The sequence below is a fragment of the Oryctolagus cuniculus genome, chromosome 11, assembly GCF_051225735.1.
Source record: "Oryctolagus cuniculus isolate XC-2025 breed Fujian yellow rabbit chromosome 11, ASM5122573v1, whole genome shotgun sequence".
NCBI lineage: Eukaryota > Metazoa > Chordata > Mammalia > Lagomorpha > Leporidae > Oryctolagus > Oryctolagus cuniculus.
This window is the reverse complement of record NC_142877.1, coordinates 53,298,812-53,314,524: the sequence shown is the minus strand read 5'-3', so window position 1 is coordinate 53,314,524 and position 15,713 is coordinate 53,298,812. Positions and strand designations below refer to the sequence as shown.

Below are 15,713 nucleotides of genomic sequence, written 5' to 3'. Positions count from 1 at the left end.
ATGTCCTAATTGATTATATCTTGACTTATTTATTAAAGCTCCAGCTAGCAGTAAAAAAAATTTAGCAAAATCATGTCCAGACAGAGTTTGTTTTCTGCTCTTGGGGTAAATAAGACTTGTGCCTTATTTCTGAGTCTGTTTGGTTCTTTAGAAAAGTTCAGCCATACTTCACAGTTAGAAGAAACCAGCATACCAGCACTTTAGCCAGAAGTTTGTGAAGAGAGTTTCTAGGCACTGTAGAATGCTTTGGTCAAGAGTGGCTCACTTGTGTGCGCCCTGTTACTCCACAGTCATCGGGCAGCGCCCTTCTCTTAGTTCATGGGCATTTCTGCATGAAAGGTGGTCCCCTGATTTCATCTTGGAAAGTCAAGAGACTGTCACTGATTTGTGTGTGTGTTCTGTTGCTCACTGAGAACTGGCAAACAAAATAATAAATCAGAGGAAGTTATCGGTTGCTTTTCTGATACAGCAAAATGAGAGAACTGCTTTTACATGGCTAGGAGTTTTTCACCCAAAGTTAGCATGTGATTGAGAGGAAGATGGCCATTTTATAGATACAAATATTAGGCATCACCTTCTGGAAAACAGCAATGATAAAAGAATGGGTATGGAATGTATAATAGAACCAGAACATGTTATCAACTGGTTTTGGAGCCAGATTTCCAGATATGATGTTTGTTGAAGTTACATCATAACAACCAGTAGCTAAATAACTTGGCCATGAATTAGAGAAGTTAAATTTATTTACCTATGATACCGTTTGCTCTATGCAACTGTTTCTAGATCCTATGTTTTCAGGAAGCACCAGGAATAAGGAAATGAATGCTAATTAGCTACTAAAATGGATCCAAGTGGTTAAAATAAGTATATTGAAGCTAGACCATAGCAAAGGCCAAATAATGCTTCAGCGGTGAGCATCTTTTTAGGACCCAAGGAGGAGGGATGACTCGGAGATATGAAACCTGAACTGGGACGTTTTAAGTGGCAGTACTGCACAGAACATTTGGTTAGACAGTAACAATCCCTTGAGGGCAAGAATCACACCTAACACGATCAGTATAGTGCCTAACATCCTGTAAGTTTTAAAACTAATTACAAAAATAATCAGAAATAAAGGACCAGGCACCGGAAGTAATCACGGCAGAAGGTGATTCTTTAACCTTTTCTTGCCTCTGTGGTATTGATTCCTGATTCTATTATAATAGCTTCAATTTTTGAAAGAAAGCATATTAACTTCCTGTAACTCTGCAGCTAAAGCACTTGAGACCTTCCCTTCACACCCACCCACCACCCCCCATCGTAAGTTGGGTGGTAACTTGAGCAGCCTTTAAAGTTCACTACATTTATTTGCACGGGAATAGGCAAGGCCTAACCAAAGAAGGAAATTAATGCAGTGTGATTGTCAACAGGATTGGGATTCTTCTTTGGTGAAGACCTTCAAACTGAAGAAGAGAGAAAAGAGAGTATGTATAGTTTCTTTAGTTTTTTTTTTTTTTTCTAAAGTAACAATAAGTTTCCTTTGGAAAATTTGCCATGAAATTACATTCTGACACGTTGTTCTAGCCATTGTTAAATACATATTACAAATCAATTCCTGCTGTGGTGGGGAGTGGTATTGATAGTCTTTGAGGTAGTAACTCAGGATGGGATGTTGTTCCCCTGGCCTGGGCTGTGCCTCAGTTCATTCATACAGTAGAAAGGGAAATGCTTAAGTTGTTTTCAGGCTGTCATGTGAATTTTTATGCAGGACTTTTGTGCTGTAATATAAGCTTAAGATGAAATGTGTGTATAATGGGATACAGAGACCTATCTGTGTGTGCTTGTTTAGGGTATGTAATGTGTTTCCAAAGACTTCACATCCTTAGATAGGATTACAGCTCTCCTTTTTTGTGGCACTGTCATCCGAATTTCTCCAAAGCTTGTTCATTTTTTCCCCCTTAGGGCACTGAGGGTATTTTTGTGTTGGTACAACTTACTCTTCATGTGGAAATGGGTATGAGAAAGAGCACATTGTTTATTTACTGTAGGACTTGCCAGCATATCGTCTGATAGAATGGTTTTAGCTTATGTGCTTTGAACCTGTTTGGCACTGAAGTTACTGGTCTTTGCTCCCCTCTCCAGCGCTCTAACAGCCGGCAGTTTGTTGATGGTCCCCCTGGACCTGTAAAGAAAACTCGTTCCATTGGGTCCACAGTCGACCAGGTAAGAATAGTAAGGCCCAGAGAACTGTGGTCTGTTTTTGTCTGTCTGTTTGAAGATAGATTTATTTATTTGAAAGTCAGGGCCAGTGCCGCAGCTTAATAGGCTAATCCTCCACCTGTGGCGGCAGCACACCGGGTTCTAGTCCCATTCCGGGTGCCAGATTCTGTCCTGGTTGCCCCTCTTCCAGGCCAGCTCTCTGCTGTGGCCTGGGAGTGCAGTGGAGGATGGGCCAAGCGCTTGGGCCCTGCACCCGCATGGGAGACCAGGATAAGCACCTGGCTCCTGCCTTCGGATCAGTGCGGTGTGCCAGCTGCAGCGCACCAGCCATGGTGGCCATTGGAGGGTGAACCAATGGCAAAGGAAGACCTTTCTCTCTGTCTCTCTCTCACTGTCCACTCTGCCTGTCGAAAGAAAGAAAGAAGGAAGGAAGGAAGGATGGATGGAAGGAAGGGGTTAGAGAGAGAGAGAGATATACAGAGAGAGATCTTGCGTCCATTGGTTCACTCCCCAAATGGTCCCAACAGCCAGGGTGGGGCCAGGCTGAAGCCAGGAGCTTCTTTCAGGTCACCCACGTAGGTGCAGGGGCCCAAGGACTTGGGCCATCCTCCGCTGCTTTTCCAGGCACATCAGCAGGGAGCTGGATTGGAAGTGTAGCATCTGGGTCTTGAACCGGTGCCCATATGGGATGCCGATGTCACACACGGTGGCTTAACCCACTACGCCACAACGCTGGCCTGGAACTGTGGTTTTGAATACAACAGCAATTAGTTGTCTCAAGCATTAAAAACTCCTTTAAGTCGCCGGCGCCGCGGCTCACTAGGCTAATCCTCCGCCTAGCGGCGCCGGCACACCGGGTTCTAGTCCCGGTCGGGGCGCCGGATTCTGTCCCGGTTGCCCCTCTTCCAGGCCAGCCCTCTGCTGTGGCCCGGGAGTGCAGTGGAGGATGGCCCAGGTGCTTGGGCCCTGCACCCCATGGGAGACCAGGAAAAGCACCTGGCTCCTGGCTCCTGCCATCGGATCAGCGCGGTGCGCCGGCCGCAGCGCGCTGGCCGCGGCGGCCATTGGAGGGTGAACCAACGGCAAAAGGAAGACCTTTCTCTCTGTCTCTCTCTCTCACTGTCCACTCTGCCTGTCAAAAAAAAAAAAAAAAACAAAAAAAAAAAAACAAAAAACTCCTTTAAGTCAACATTATAGTGTTAGTTTGAGATCTTTGATGGGAGTTTTCATATATAACAGGAACCTTAGCATTCATGTGAGTGGAAATAGTCCTATTAAGTAATCAACTATCAGCTTTATGTTTGATTCTGAGTTGCTTGTGTATATCCTCCTGTGACCTATATTTACATTATAAAATAGGACATTTCAGCTTAAGCATGTTTTGGACTATGGTCTCAAGTCTTGGCCAAGACTCACCCACTCCGAACTACCCTGTAATGAAAGGAAAGTTAGACTGTTTCTGTTCATCCTTCCCTTCTAACTACTTTTCTTGCAGGGAAATGAGTCCATTGTTGCGAAAACTACAGTGACTGTTCCCAATGATGGCGGGCCCATTGAAGCCGTGTCTACTATTGAGACTGTGCCATACTGGACCAGGAGCCGAAGGAAAATAGGTATGTTGTCTCTGTGACTAAATTGTGTAAACTGGGTAAAATTTGGGAACATAGTTTCCAAGAACCCTCCTGAGTCAGAGACTGGGTGTTTTGGGTAGTTTCTTACTGTACCTGCTTAGAACCTGAGATTGGTTTGTGTCATGCTTAGCCTTTGATTGCCAGCCTGGCTACTAGAATGAAATTTAGTTTTCCTTGAAACATTTTTTGGTAATTTTTGCATAGCCATTGATCTCTCTCTCTCGTTTAAAGATGTATTTATTTGAAAGGCACAATTAACAGAGAGAGAGAGAGATCTTCCATGTGCTGGTTTACTCCCCAGATGGCCACAAAAGCTGGTATGGGATCAGACTGAAGCCAGGAGCTTCTTCCAGGTCTCCCACATGGATATAGGGGTCCAAGCACTTGGGCCGTGCACTGCTGATTTCCCAGACTCATTAGCAGGGAGCTGGATTAGAAGTGGAGCAGCCGGGACTTGAACTGGCACCTGTGTAGGATGCTGGCATTGCAGACAGCAGATTTACCTGCTATGCCACAATGCCAGACTCGAGTCGCAGGTTATTATCTGTCAATTATGTTAAAATTGGAGCTAATATTCAGAATAACCAAATTCTTTTTGCTTTTTTAAATTTAATTATTTGAAAGTCAGAGTCACAAAGATGGAGAAGGAAAAATATATAGAGAAATCTCCCATCTACTGGTTCACTTCCCAAATGGCTGCAGAGGCCAGGGCTGAGCCAGGCAGGAGCCAGGAGCCCCATCCAGGTCTCGCACACGGATACAGGGGCCCAAGGATCTGGTTCAACTTCTGCTTTCCGAGGCTCATCAGCAGGGAGCTGGATTGGAAGTGGAGCAGATGGGACTCGAACTGGTGCCATATGGAACACTGGTGCCAGCGGCCCAACTTGCCATGCCACAGCGCTGGCCCGGATAAAATTCTCAAGAAGTAAGGCTTAGAGTCATCATTGTGGTGGAGCAGGCTAAGCCTCTGCCTGTGATGCCTGCACCCCGTATGAGTGCCATGGAGTCCTTGGCTGCTGTACTTTCTGTTTCCTCTACTTTTAAATATCAATTCAGTTATTTAAAAGGCAGAGTTACAGAGAGAGAGGGAGACACAGAAAGAGAGATCTTCCATCCCCTGGTTCACTCCACAAATGGTTGCAATGGCCAGGGCTGGACCATACTGAAGCCAGAAGTCGGGAGCTTCATTCAGGTCTCCCTTTTGGGTGCAGGGGTCCAAGTATTTGAGCCATCCTCTGCTGCTTTCCCAGGTGGATTAGGAGGGAGCTGGATCAGAAGCAGAGCAGCTGGCACTCAAACCAGCACCCATATGGGATGCAGGTATCACAGGTGGTGACTTAACCGGCTGCGACACAATGCTGGGACCCCTTTACTTTTTTTTTTTTTTTTTTTTTAAGCTTTATTTGTTTGACACTGACTGCTCTGCTTTTGATCTGGCTCCTTGCTAATGTACTGGGAAGGCAGCAGAAGGTGACCCAAGTACTTGGGCCCCTGCCTCCTGTGTAGGAGACCCGGATGGCACTCCTAGCTCCTGGCTTTGGCTTGGCCCAGCAGCCACAACTGTTGTAACCATCTGAAGAGTGAACCAACAGATGGAAGATCTCTGTCTCTGTCTAAGTAGCTCTCTTCTTCTTCTTCTTCTTCTTCTTTTTTTTTTTTTTTTTTGTTCTTTCTTTTTAAGATTTATTTATTTTGAAAGTCAGAGTTAGAGGTCCTCCATCCACTTAGGTGGCCACAATGGCCAGTGCTGGGCCAGGCTGAAGCCAGGAGCTTCTGGGTCTCCCAGGTGGGTGGTGGAGGCCCAAACACTTGGGCCATCCTCTGCTGCTTTTCACAGGCCATTAATAGGGAGCTGAATCAGAAATGGAGCAGCTGGGATATGAACCAGCACCCATATAGACTGCTGGCTTTGCAGGAGACTGCTTAACCTGCTATGCCACAATGCTGGCCCCTGTAACTGTGCCTTTCAAATGAATAAATAAATAAATTTTTAAAATAAAAAATGCACAAAGCTTAAACTTACTTGTTTTCTAGGTACTTTACAACCATGGAACAGCGATTCTACCCTGAGCAGCAGGCAACTGGAGCCAAGAACGGAGACGGACAATTCAGGCACGCCCCAGAACAACGGAGGGATGCGTCTGCATGACTTTGTCTCTAAGACGGTAAATCTCTGATCATTCCTTTTCCTTTGGGGCATATTCAATTTTTTCTTAAAAATAGCATTTTCTGTTTTTAAATTTTTATTTTACTTGAAAGACAGAGTTACAGAAAGAGTTGAAGAGAGAGAGAGAATCTTCCATCCACTGGTTCATTCCCCAAACGGCCACCATGGCCAATCCTAGGCCAGGAGGAAGCCAGGAGTCCAGAGCTGCTTCTGGTCTCCCATGTGGGTGGCAGGGGCCCTAGCACCTGGGCCATCTTCTGCTGCTTTCCCAGGTGCATCAGCAGGGAGCTGGATGGAATTGGAGCAGCCAGGACTCAAACCTGCACCCATATAGGTTGCCAGCATCTCAGGTGGAGGCTCAACCTACTACTCCACAGTGCCAGCCCAACATTCAGTTCTTTTAATTGTGAAAATAACTTACCAGGAAGAAGTTTCAATAGAAACTTCCTTTCTCTGTCCAGACTGACTCTTGAGGGAAAGCTACTGGTGACAGGGAGGGTATTTTGTGAATAATATGAAATTAAAGCAGCTTTGCAGAACAGTTGTTTGTACTTTTTAGTGATACATGTTTACATGTTACATTTGAATACAGTGCTTTAGACTTTCAGAACATTTTAACTTCGTACCATGTGATCCCATTAAAATCCCAAGCAAGCAAACTAGGTCTCGGGGAGTTAATTGACATGTTTGTGCTGTGTGTTAGTAGGAGGTGAGTTTAATGCGCGGCTTTTCTGACCCCTCCTCAGCACGTTCTTTCCATAGTTCCAGGCTGTTGACATCTAGCTGTATGACCTTAGGCAAGTTACTCAAGCTCTTTTTGATTTTCTTTATCTTAAAATGAAGAAACTAAAACCTACCTTAGAGGATTGTGTGAGAATTACATAATATGTATAAAAGGTTTGGGAAGTTGTTTGGCACATACCAAATGCTCAGTGAATGTTGGTTGATGATGATATTTTCTCGCTTATGCCGCTCTGTTCCGTCTCTCATGTTTTATCCTCAGGTTATTAAGCCTGAATCCTGTGTTCCATGTGGGAAGCGAATCAAATTTGGCAAACTCTCTCTGAAGTGTCGAGATTGTCGTGTGGTTTCACATCCAGAATGCCGGGAGCGCTGTCCTCTTCCCTGCATTCCCACTCTGATGGGCACACCTGTCAAGATAGGAGAGGTATGACTTGTGGATTTGTCTGCTTATTTAATTTTTTTTTTTTTTGGACAGGCAGAGTAGATAGAGAGAGAGAGACAGAGAGAAAGGTCTTCCTTTTGCCGTTGGTTCACCCTCCAGTGGCCGCCATGGCTGGCAGCTGCGGCTGGCGCACCGTGCTGATCCGATGGCAGGAGCCAGGTGTTTCTCCTGGTCTCCCATGGGGTGCAGGGCCCAAGCACTTGGGCCATCCTCCACTGCCTTCCCAGGTCACAGCAGAGAGCTGGCCTGGAAGAGGGGCAACCGGGACAGAATCCGGCGCCCTGACCAGGACTGGAACCCGGAGTGCCGGCGCCGCAGGTGGAGGATTAGCCTATTGAGCTGCGGCGCTGGCCATTAATAATCGTTTTAAGCCAAAATCCCCTCGCCATGATACACTATGGAAAAATTCAGTTATGTAGAGGAATTAGTGTAACTAACTCCTGCTTCCTGTTACTTAACTTCCTGTTAGTTAACTGTTGTTACTCATGTCTTTTTTTGTTGTTGTTAAGATTTATTTATTTGAGAGGTAGAGTTAGAGAAGGAGAGACAGAAAGATCTTCCATCTGCTGGTTCACTCCCTAAATGGCTGCAGCAGCTGGAGTTGGGCTGATCCAAATCCAGGAGCTTAGTCCGGGTCTCCCATGTGGGTGCAGGGGCCCAAGCACTTGGGCCATCTTCTACTGCTTTCCCAGGCCATAATAGAGAACTGGATCAGAAGTGGCCAGTGCAGTGGTGTAGCGGGTAAAGTCACCGCCTGCAGTGCTAGCATCCCATATGGGCACCGATTCAAGTCCCGGCTGCTCCACTTCTGATCCAGCTCTCTGCTCTGGCCTGGGAAAGCAGTAGAAGATGGCCCAAGTCCTTGGGCCCCTGCACCCACATATGGGACCCTGAAGAAGCTCCTGGCTCCTGGCTTCAGATCAGCACAGCTCTGGCCATTGTGGCCTACTGGGGAGTGAACCAGCGGATGGAAGAATTCTCTCTCTCTCTCTGCCTCTGCTCTCTCTGTGTAACTCTGACTTTCAAAGAAATAAATAAATCTTTCAAAAAAAAACAAAAAGAAGTGGAGCAGCCGGGACTTATCTGGTGCCCATATGGAATGCCAGCCCCCTCATGTCAGTTCTTAACTTATCAGTATCCTCACCTCTCCTTGCTGATCCTGCCTATTGAGTTATTTTGAGGCAGTTTACAGCCATCATGTAATTTCTTTTTTTTTTTTTTTTCAATAAGATTTATTTATTTATTTATTTGAAAGTCAGAGTTACACAGAGAGAGGAGATGCAGAAAGAGGGAGGTCTTCCATTTGCTGATTCACTCCCCAATTGGCCGCAGTGGCTGGAGATGTGCCGATCTGAAGCCAGGAGCTTCTTTCAGGTCTCCCATGCAGGTGCAGGGGCCCAAGGACTCGGTCCATCTTCCACTGCTTTCCCAGGCCATAGCAGAGAGCTGCATCAGAAGTGGAGCAGCTGGGACCCGAACCGGCACCCATATTTGATGCCGGCACTGCAGGCAGTGGCTTTATCCACTATGCCACAGCACCGGCCTCCATTATGTAATTTCGTCTGTGAATATCTGTCATGTTATATATTCCATACTAGGTTATTGAGACGAGGTTTCTCATTTCTAAAAATCAGTTAAATCAGTTAAATTTATTATGTAAGCACCATTAGCAAGGATCAATGCAAAGTAACTGTGCTGCTATCCACTCTGTCATAAATTAAAGGTTATTTCCCCCTAATCTTAAGAGTTCTTATTTGCACATCTGCTGTTGCACAAATTCTCTGTAATATAGAACTCTGTTAGAGGGCCGTGAAACTCTCCTCTGCAGGTAGGTTGGTATCATGGTCATCTATGAGGTGTGTTAAATCATTTTTTATACTGCAAAAAGTTAAATTACAAAGAAGGTTTTTTGTTTTTGTTTTTTTAAGATTAATTGATTTGGCCGGCGCCACGGCTCACTAGGCTAATCCTCTGCCTGCAGCTCTGGCACCCCAGGTTCTAGTCCCAGTTGGGGCACCGGATTCTGTCCTGGTTGCTCCTCTTCCATTCCAGCTCTCTGTTGTGGCCCGGCAAGGCAGAGGAGGATGGCCCAAGTACTTGGGTCCCTGCACCCGCATGGGAGACTAGGAGGAAGTACCTGGCTCCTGGTTTCGGATCGGTGCAGCGCTGGCCGTGGCAGCCATTTGCGGGGTGAACCAACGGAAGGAAGATCTTTCTCTCTGTCTCTCTCTCACTGTCTAAACTCTGCCTGTCAAAAAAATAAATAAAATAAATAAATAAATATTGATTGATTTGAAAGGCAGAGTTACAGAGAGAAGGGGAGAAAGAGAGAGCACAATATATCTTCCATCCCGTGGTTCGGTCCCCAAATGGCCCCAATAGCCAGGGCTTGGCCAGGTAGAAGCCAAGAGCCTGAACTCCATCTGGGTCTCCCACATGGTTGCAGGGGTCCAAAAACTTGGCTGTCTTCTGTTGCTTTCCCAGGCACGTTAGCAGGGAGCTGGATTGGAATTTGAGCAGCCGAGACTCAAACTGGCGGCCATATGACTGCTGGCATTGTGTGCAGTGGCTTAACTCACTGTGCCACAACGCCAGCCCCAGGAGTTTTTCCTTTTTACAGTATTTATTTTAAAAGCCATACCTATAATTATATTATATTATATTATATTATATTATATTATATTATAAGCCATACCTGTAATCTCATTATTGCTCATTATTGTTGAAGAGAAAGAGGTAATGGTTATGGCTGATAGTCTTATTACCTGTTTGCAAGGGGTTTTTAGGACCATGAATTGGTCCTAGTTTGGAGGTAGGAAAAGAAACTGAGGATCTGTGTTTGATATATGCTTTGGCAATAGCAATTTCTTTTTTTTTTTTTTTTTTTAAGATTTATTTATTTATTTAAAAGTCAGAGTTACACAGAGAGAGAAGGAGAGGCAGAGAGAGAGGTCTTCCATCCTCTGGTTCACTTCTCAGTTGGCCACAACGGCCAGAGCTGTGCCAATCCGGAGCCAGGAACTTCCTCCAGGTCTCCCATGTGGGTGCAGGGACCCAAGGACTTCGGCCGTCTTCCAGTGCTTTCCCAGGCCATTAGCAGAGAGCTGGATAGGAAGTGGAGCAGCTGGGACTGGAACTGGTGCCCATGTGGGATGCTGCACCATAGGTGGCAGCTTTACCCACTATGCTACAGTGCCTGCCCTGGCAGTAGGAATTTAAAAGTAGACATGTTGTCCCATCCTGAGGGTTAGTGGAGGTAGTTCTTCACACGTGGTTTTTCAGTGGTAACTTGAAGCTCCTTTCACAGGGAATGCTGGCTGATTTTGTGTCCCAGACCTCTCCGATGATCCCTTCCATCATTGTCCACTGTGTAAATGAGATCGAGCAGAGAGGGCTGACTGAGGTAAGAATCGTCCTGACGACGGAATGAAATTGCTATTTGTGTCAAGCAATTACGTGGTTCTTAAGTAAAAGTGTCGTCTTTATACTAGACAGGACTGTATCGGGTCTCGGGCTGTGACAGGACCGTGAAGGAGCTGAAGGAGAAATTTCTCCGGGTGAAGACTGTCCCCCTGCTCAGCAAAGTGGATGACATTCATGCTGTCTGCAGCCTTCTGAAAGACTTCCTTCGAAACCTCAAAGAACCTCTTCTGACTTTTCGGCTAAACAAAGCTTTCATGGAAGCCGCAGGTATGGGCAGATCTTAATATTTGAATGTGAATTCCAGCAAGGCAGAATAAATTTCCATTTTTTTTTCTTTACTGCTTTATCCACTACCCAATACAGTGCCTGCAAAGGGTAGGCACCCACAGGTTTGGTGGATGAATAGCTGCATGTGTATGTCCCCCATGCCTGATTGCTGTCTTTCTACACCATATAGGATAGTAATAGGTTTTCTCTCGCTCTGGTTTTTTGGGTCAAGTTTCAGGTTTGTCCTTTTGATGTTAAATCCATCTTTGATTCCTTTTCTTCTCATTCCACACCCAATCCCTTGTCAAGTCTCATCTGCAGGGGTGGGCACTTGCCCAGTGGTGAAGATGCCCCCGCCCCTAATCAAGTGCCTCAGTTGGAGGCCTTGCCCTGCTCAGATTGCAGCTTCCTGCTAACGCGACACCCTGGGAGGCTCATGTAATTGAGCAGCTAACTGATTGTTCTACTTCTGCCATTCCCTCTCCAGGATGATCTTCATAAGGAGCTAGAATGGCCCTTTTTACAATTAAATCCTCCAGAGACTTCCCATCATTATCAGAATAAAGTCCATGCCCCCCCCCATAGTTGGAAACTTCCCAAGTGGTTTTTTTTTTTTTCTTCTTTAATTTGAGAGGTAGAGTTACAGACAGAGAGAGGGAGAGACAGAGAGAAAGGTCTTCATCTGCTGGTTCACTCCCCAAATGGCCACAGTGGCCAGAGCTGGGCCAATCCGAAGCCAGGATCCAGGAGTCTTCCAGGTCTTTCACTGCTTTTGCAGGCCATAGCAATGAGCCAGAGGAGAAGCCAGAACTCGAACTGGTGCCCATATGGGATGCTTGGTGTCTCAGGTGGAAGCTTAGCCCATCATACCACAGAGCAGCCCCCCATACCCCAAGTCTTTTTATTTCAGGATTTACTTATTTTTTTGAAAGACAAAGAGGGGAAGAGATAACAGAGGGAGATCTGTCTGCTGCTTCACTCAAGGACCCTACATGAGGGGCTGGCATTGTGGTGCAGTCCCAGCTGCTCTGCTTCACAGGCAGCTCCCTGCTAATGTGCCTGGGAAAGCAGAGGAGGATGGCCCAAGTCCTTGGGCCCCTGCCACCCATGTGGGAGACCTGGATGGAGCCCCAGGCTCCTGGCTTCAGCCTTGATCAGCCCTGTCCATTGTGGCCATTTGAGGAGTGAACCAGTGGATGGAGGAACTCTGTCTGTATCTCTCTCTCTCATTCTCTCTCTCTGTCCCTTTCAAATAAATCCTAAATAAAAATAACTAAGTCTTAAAAAAGATCGAATGTGATTTGGCTTCTGGTTATCATTTTGTTCCCACCCCCTTTTCTTCTTTCCTTCCCCCGCAGTGGAATCTTGAGTTCCTTACTGCCCACCTCGAGGCCGTCACATTTGTTGTTGCCCAGCCTGCATTACTGCTACCCTAGACGTCATCGTGATATCTCCTTCATTTCTTTCAGGCTTCTCTTCCCTGACCACCTTGTCTAAAGTAACAGTTCCCATTGCATTACAGCTTTAGTCTGCTCTGTTTTCTTTATTGTACGTATTACTACTTGATACCTATTTGTTCTTTGAATGTGTATTTGAAAGGCAGAGAGAGAGTGAGTGAGCTCCCAGGCACTGGTTCACTCCCCAAAAGCCTACATCTGGAAGCTGGGATAAAAGCTGGGAGCTGGGTACACAATCCGGGTCTCAGCTTGTGGATGGCAGGACACATATATTTAAGCCATCACCTGTGGACTCCCAGGATGTCCACTATCAGCAAGCTGAAATCTGAGCAGATCCAGGACTCAAACACTTTAATATGGAATGCAGGCATCCCACATGGCATCTTAGCTGGTAGCCAAACACCTGTCCCTGTGTTTCTTTGTCAACCAAATCCTCCAATAGAACGAACAGTCTACAAGGCAGGGGCTGTGTTTCCTTCTGCTGTATCATTGGTCCTTAGAAGAGTGCTGGGTGCACAGTAGACCCTTAGATATGTTTTATGAAGGAACACCTTGATAACTGTAGTTAGTTACTGCAGCTGTATCTACCTCCCAAACACATGGGTTGCCAGCTGTTTTTCCTAACAGCAAGGGCCTATTTTTAAAAAGTTCTGACTCGTAATATTGAGCTGTTGGCCAGTATCCTGCTTGCTAATGAAAGTAGAGTCTGATGTAGTCATGAACCTAATCAGAAGTTCCAGAAGCTTACTGTATAGAAGGGACTTTGTGGTCGATAACTCGGAAGCCCGCTGTCAAGGGAAAGAAGTTTAGGCCTCTCGGTGCTTTCTTTTCATTTATAGAAATCACAGATGAAGACAACAGCATAGCCGCCATGTACCAGGCTGTCGGTGAACTGCCCCAGGCCAACAGGGACACATTAGCTTTCCTCATGATTCACTTGCAGAGGTGAGTGCAGCAGAGACTTGCTCTGGGAGTTGGGGAATTTTTCAAGGGGAAGATAATACGAGTTGGGTCTTAGGGAGTGTGAAAGGCGAATTGTTTTCTTGTACAATTTATATTTTGGTCTGCATTTAAGTAGAGGAGAAAGTCTTCTAATTTAAACTCTTTTGCTTAGAGTGGCTCAGAGTCCAAACACTAAAATGGATGTTGCCAATCTGGCTAAAGTCTTTGGACCTACAATAGTTGCCCATGCTGTGCCCAATCCAGACCCGGTAACAATGTTACAAGACATCAAGCGTCAGCCCAAGGTAAGTGTGTGTGCATGGGTGCCCACCTGTGGGCTCCTGTTCACTCCAGAACTTGTTTGTAGCATAAGAGAATGGTGAGAAGTAAGCTCTGTTTTGGAAGTTGGCTGACGTATGTGTTGGCTTTTAGGTAGTAGAGCGCCTGCTTTCACTGCCCGTGGAGTATTGGAGTCAGTTCATGATGGTGGAGCAGGAGAACGTCGACCCCCTGCATGTCATTGAAAACTCCAATGCCTTTTCAACACCCCAGACGCCAGATGTTAAAGGTGCGGCCCAAGTTATGTTTTTCCCCAGACTGACTCCCTCTGTTTGGTCATATGCCCTTTTCCTACCATTGCTAGAGCTGCTTGAAATTTATATTCTTGTATAAAATATTAAGTTTACTTTGAAAGTTTTAACATTAAAGGAAAAACTTGTACAATTCTACCACCCTAATATACATATATATTTTTACTTTTCCATATCTCCTTTTATGTATTCTTATTGTCTATCAGATATTTTAGTTTATAATTTGTTCTTACTTCATGTAGCATATTGTGAGAATTTTTGTTACTGTGTAATCTTATTTTTATGGTTGTAAACTACAGTTTTCATATTGACATTTTTTGTAATTAAATATTATCCTGTGTAGCATGTGTATATAACACTATACATAGTTGTCTATTGGTATCCACTGGAGATGGATTTTCGGTCTCCCCTGCCACTACAATGGATACCAAAATCCTTGGATGCTCGTATCCCTTATGCAGATATACAGTGGTGTTTTATTTGCATATAACCTACCCACATCCTTGCATATACTGAACCATCCTGAAGCCAGGAACCTGGAGCTCCATATGTGGGTGGTGCAGGGCCCAAACACTTGGATCTCCTTCAGCTGCTTTTCCAGGTGCATTAGCATGAACCTGGATTGGAAGCGGAGTAACCAGGACTCGAACCAGCTTCATATGGGATGCCAGCATCGCAGGCAGTAGTCTAACCTGCTATGCCATGTGCTGGCCCCATGCATAGTTACTTTCTTTTATTTTTTTAAAGATTTATTTTATTTGAAAGGCAGAGCCAGAGAGAGAGAGAGCGCTAGAGTGTTTCCATCCTCTGATTCGCTCCCCAAATGGCCTCAACAGCTAGGGTTAGGCCAGGCTGAAGCCAGGAACCCAGAGCTTCCTCTGAGTTTCCCACGTGGGTACAGGGGCTCAAGTGCTTGGGCTGTCCTCTGCTGCCTTCCCAGGTGCATTAGCAGGGAGCTGGTCTCAAACCAGTGCCCGTATGGGGTGCTGGCATCATATGTCGAGGCCTAACCTACTATGCCACAATGCTCGGCCCCCAGGTTCTTTGTTTCAAGTGAGCCTTCTGTTCCTTCTAGTATAGGTAAAAACCAAATGTTCAAATGTTAGGTTTATGAAGTCTGGAGTTTGAAAATGGCCTAAATCAAGTGAATGTCAGATATTTATTTAGTGGTTGCCCACACAGTTTAAAAGATGTACTAGCATGTTCCAAAATGATGACAGAGATGATCTCTGGGATTTTGCCCTTAAGTGCTTCAGAGGATGGTCAGCCCAAAAGTGGCCATCACCGAATGCTTTGTTTATATAAACCCCCTCTTTTCAAATATGTCTTCCCTTTGATTTAAGTGAGCTTCCTGGGGCCCATGACCACTCCTGAGCATCAGCTTCTCAAGACTCCTTCGTCTAGCTCCCTGTCCCAGAGAGTCCGCTCCACCCTCTCCAAGAACACCCCCAGGTAGGCCTTCTCCAGAGATAACGAACGCTGCTTCCTTGGGCTTCTTTCTTTCCATATTGGTGCTTCTTGAGAGGAACATTGAATCGGGTCTCAGCTAGCAACTAGGCTCTCAAAGGAGACGTGGAATAGTAAGGATCCCTTCTCTTTAGAAATCGGTTAGAGACAGAGACGGGACACACACAGGACTCCCACCCCGTGGTTCACTCTTCATATGCCTGTATTACAGTGGCCAGGGCTGGAGTTGGGAACTCAACTCAGGTCTCCATGTGGGCGTAAGGAACCGGTTCCCTGAGCTGTCACCACTGCTTCCCGGGGTTCATGTTAGCAGGAAGCTGGAGCCAGAGCTGGGAGCTGAACCCAGGGACTCCGATGTGGGATGCAGGCATGTTGATTACGGGG

General features: G+C 45.9%; 1 protein-coding gene across 3 annotated transcripts in view; it reads left to right on the top strand.

Moving 5' to 3' along the window:
- Positions 1–15,713, top strand: part of RACGAP1 (Rac GTPase activating protein 1) — a 38,718-nt gene that overhangs the window by 21,656 nt on the left and 1,349 nt on the right. For all 3 annotated transcript variants that reach the window (XM_008256433.5, XM_002711137.6, XM_008256434.5), the window contains 11 exons: positions 1,410–1,463; positions 2,122–2,202; positions 3,695–3,812; positions 5,865–5,995; positions 7,001–7,165; positions 10,491–10,586; positions 10,675–10,873; positions 13,170–13,275; positions 13,445–13,577; positions 13,705–13,840; positions 15,206–15,314. In XM_008256433.5, coding sequence (XP_008254655.1) covers positions 1,410–1,463; positions 2,122–2,202; positions 3,695–3,812; positions 5,865–5,995; positions 7,001–7,165; positions 10,491–10,586; positions 10,675–10,873; positions 13,170–13,275; positions 13,445–13,577; positions 13,705–13,840; positions 15,206–15,314 — 1,328 coding nt within the window. The remainder of the gene's footprint in view (positions 1–1,409; positions 1,464–2,121; positions 2,203–3,694; positions 3,813–5,864; positions 5,996–7,000; positions 7,166–10,490; positions 10,587–10,674; positions 10,874–13,169; positions 13,276–13,444; positions 13,578–13,704; positions 13,841–15,205; positions 15,315–15,713) is intronic.